Genomic DNA, 3316 nt, shown 5'->3' with positions numbered 1-3316 from the left:
TTTACCCACCGCTGACTGTCACCCTGCCGTCAACCGGCTCAGCTGGTCTGCTCCTCCCGGCACCCTGGTGTGCGGAGCCCTGATGTGCACATGTGCACGCGAGGCTCAGGGCTGTGAGGGGCCTGCCGGGTGCAGGGCAGGGGCACCTTGGGTGGGTCCCCCGCCTGAGCCCAGAGACGGTGCTGCCCCCATACCTCCTTTTGTGGGGGGACACGCAGGAGGGCATTTTCCCACAGGCTCCTCCGCAGGCAGCTGGTGCAAAGTTCGAAACCCACAGACAGCGGGCCCTGCGTCAGCATTCCTCCTGCCCCAGCCCCATGTCCTTGGGGTTCGGCGATGTCGCAGGGGATGTGGCTTCACATCCCTGGACCCTGCAGCTGCCCCACCCCCACCCCTGCACTTGACCTTCCATTGCCACACCCTTTGGGAGGTGGGGTGCAGATGAGGGTGAAGGGCTTCCCAGCAGCTCCCCGTTCTCTGACTACTTTGCTTCTAGGCACGCAGTGCAGGGTCCCCGGGATCTCCCATCTCTTAGTGCCCCTTCATCACAATCGCCCCAGAGCCGTGTCTACCACCTCCTGCCTCTGACCTGTTCCTCCGGGCAGGGGCACTGGGCAAGACCTCTCCCCGCATTTACCCGTGACAAAGCTGAGGGGACAGGCCTTGAGCCATGGGCTCTGCAGGCAGTAAGGGGAGGAGCGTGGGGGGGTCCTCTGCCGATTGCACCCCAGGCTCTCCCCTACGCCCGGCTCTGTCCCATGAGACTGCAGGGAGGGGCCCGCCCAGGCCTCAGCACCCAGCTCCTGGGGGCAACTGGTCATGAGGAGGGCAGCTCTGTGTGGAGATGGGAGACTCCCTGGCCTCTGCCCGGCCTGGCTGTTCCCAGCTCCACGCGGAGGCTGATGTCCACGCTGTCGACTCACCTGAGAGACCACCAGGTTCTTGTCGCCTGTGATCCCCGACAGGTCGGCCTTCTTGCTGAAGACCTTCCTCATGCCCAGCCGGGGGAGGACGCCTTCCAGGTGATAGAGGCTGGAGAGGGAGAACTTGGGCAGGTGGAGCTCCATCGGCCTAGGAGGAGAGGAGGAGAACAGACATGCGTGCTGCTTGGTTGGCCGGCCTCCCTCCTCACAGCTGTCCTGCTGGCGTCCCTCCCACAAGCCCTGCAGCTGCAAAGGAGCCTTTCCTGCCTCACTTTCTTTGTTGTTGTTGTTAATCCTCGCCTGAGGATATTTTTCCATTGAATTTTAGGGAGAATGGAAGAGAGAGGGAAAGACAGAGAGAAACATTGGTGTGAGAGAAACACACCAATTGGCTGCTTCCTGCATGAGCCCCAACCAGGGCTTGGCGGGGAGGAGCCTGCAACCAAGGTACATGCCCTTGACTGAAATCAAACTCGGGACCCTTTGGTCCACAGGCTGACGCTCTATCCACTGAGCCAAACTGGCCAGGCATTCCTCACTTTCCTCTCTTTCTTTTATATATATGTACACACACACACACACACACACACACACACACTGGAGGCCTGGTGCACAAAGATTCGTGAAAGAATAGGCCTTCCTTCCCCTGGGTGCCAGCACTGGCTTCCCTCCGGCACCTGGGACCCGGGCCTTTGCTCTGGCCACCACCTTCCGCCTTCGCTCTGGGCTGGAGCCGCCTCCTGCCCACTCCAACCGGCTCCGTGGCCACCGCTCAGAGGCCGGCCCTCAGTGGCCAGCCAGGGCTCGTGGGAGGCTTGGCTTCCTTCATCGCTGGGGTGACAAAGGAAGCCAAGCGTCCCGTCCACTCCAGCCAGCGCCGCCATCTTTGTGGCTATGGGTGCCACCATTTTGTCGTGGACTGACAGTTAATTTGCATATTACCCTTTTATTAGTATAGATGCTAGAGGCCTGGTGCACGAAATTCATGCATGGGGGGGGAGTCCCTCAGCTCAGCCTGCACCCTCTCATAATCTGGGACTCCTAGGGGGAATCCTGCTAGTTTAGGCCCGATCCCACATCTGCCTGCCTGATTGCCCCTAACCACCTCTACCTCGGCCCCCACCACCATGGCTTTGTCCAGAAGGACGTCTGGAAGGTCATTCGACTGTCCAGTCTAATTAGCATATTATACTTTTATTATTATAGATTGACTGATTTCACAGAGGAAGGGAGAGGGAGAGAGATAGAAACATTAGTGATGAGAGAGAATCATTGATCAGCTGCCTCCTGCACGCCCCACACTGGGTGGGGGTCAAGCCTGCAACCCGGGCATGTGCCCTGACCAGGTATCAAACTGTGACCCCTGGTTCATAGGTCAATGCTCATCCACTGAGCCACATCGGCTGGGCTCCTTCCTCACTGTCTTGACCCCTGGTGCTTACTTTTTTCCCCTCCTTTTTTAAAACATGTATTTCATTTATTTTAGAAAGAGAGGAAGAAACATCCTGAGAGAGAAACATGGATGGGCTGCCTTCTGCACGCCCCCTGCTGAGCATCGAGCCAGCAGCCTCGGAGCATAGGACAGCGCTCAACCACCGGAGCCACACCGGCCGGCTGCTCTTTAATTCACTCTTTATCGTTCATGTCAGCACATGCCGGCTGGGTCTGGGGCCGCGCATCCGCCTGGCCCTGCCCTTCCCTTGCAAACCAGTGGTGCAGGGGGAACCCTGCATGCCCACAGAGATTCGCAGGCACTGGGAGACGGCCCCAGGCAGGCGGCTTCCTGCACCGGAGGTGACAGCGAGCCTGAGCCCCTCCTGATGGAGGGGAAGGGCCAGCTGGGTGGAAGGAGGCAGGAGGCAGCTGCACGGGCCACAGTGCAAAGCTGCTGCTCAGCCCGTCTCAGCTCAGGCCTCAGCCAGTCCCCATGCCTCGGCCCCTCACCCTCAGGAGGCTGACAAGGACAGGACGGGCACGAGGCTGGGGCCTGTGATGAGGACCCGCGACTTGAATGATGTAAGAGGCAGAGGCAGCCGGAGTCCCTGGCGAGTCTGATATTTTCATCTCACAGAAGAAAACATTCAGGCCGAAGCCACATGGGAGGCCACGGGTCAGGTGCCCCGCTCTGCGCCTGTCCCAGCACCGCACGCCCACCCGGGAAGGACAGGACGGGCACGAGGCTGGGGCCTGTGATGAGGACCCGCGACTTGAATGATGTAAGAGGCAGAGGCAGCCGGAGTCCCTGGCGAGTCTGATATTTTCATCTCACAGAAGAAAACATTCAGGCCGAAGCCACATGGGAGGCCACGGGTCAGGTGCCCCGCTCTGCGCCTGTCCCAGCACCGCACGCCCACCCGGGACCTCAGGGAGGCTGCGAGTGGCGCGGGACGGGG

The 3316-nt window shown here is 60.2% G+C and overlaps 1 protein-coding gene across 1 annotated transcript in view; it reads right to left on the bottom strand.

Moving 5' to 3' along the window:
• The window catches only part of LOC102241775 (alpha-1-antichymotrypsin), a gene marked incomplete at its 5' end in the record, with an annotated part of 5693 nt that overhangs the window by 831 nt on the left and 1546 nt on the right, over positions 1 to 3316 (bottom strand). The window contains 2 exons of the mRNA XM_014535408.1: positions 550 to 1071; positions 2993 to 3129. Coding sequence (XP_014390894.1) covers positions 550 to 1071; positions 2993 to 3129 — 659 coding nt within the window. The remainder of the gene's footprint in view (positions 1 to 549; positions 1072 to 2992; positions 3130 to 3316) is intronic.

Source organism: Myotis brandtii, unplaced genomic scaffold (genome assembly GCF_000412655.1).
Source record: "Myotis brandtii unplaced genomic scaffold, ASM41265v1 scaffold1013, whole genome shotgun sequence".
Lineage (NCBI taxonomy): Eukaryota > Metazoa > Chordata > Mammalia > Chiroptera > Vespertilionidae > Myotis > Myotis brandtii.
The sequence above is the reverse complement of the archived record's forward strand: the minus strand, read 5'-3'. Positions and strand labels throughout refer to the sequence as shown.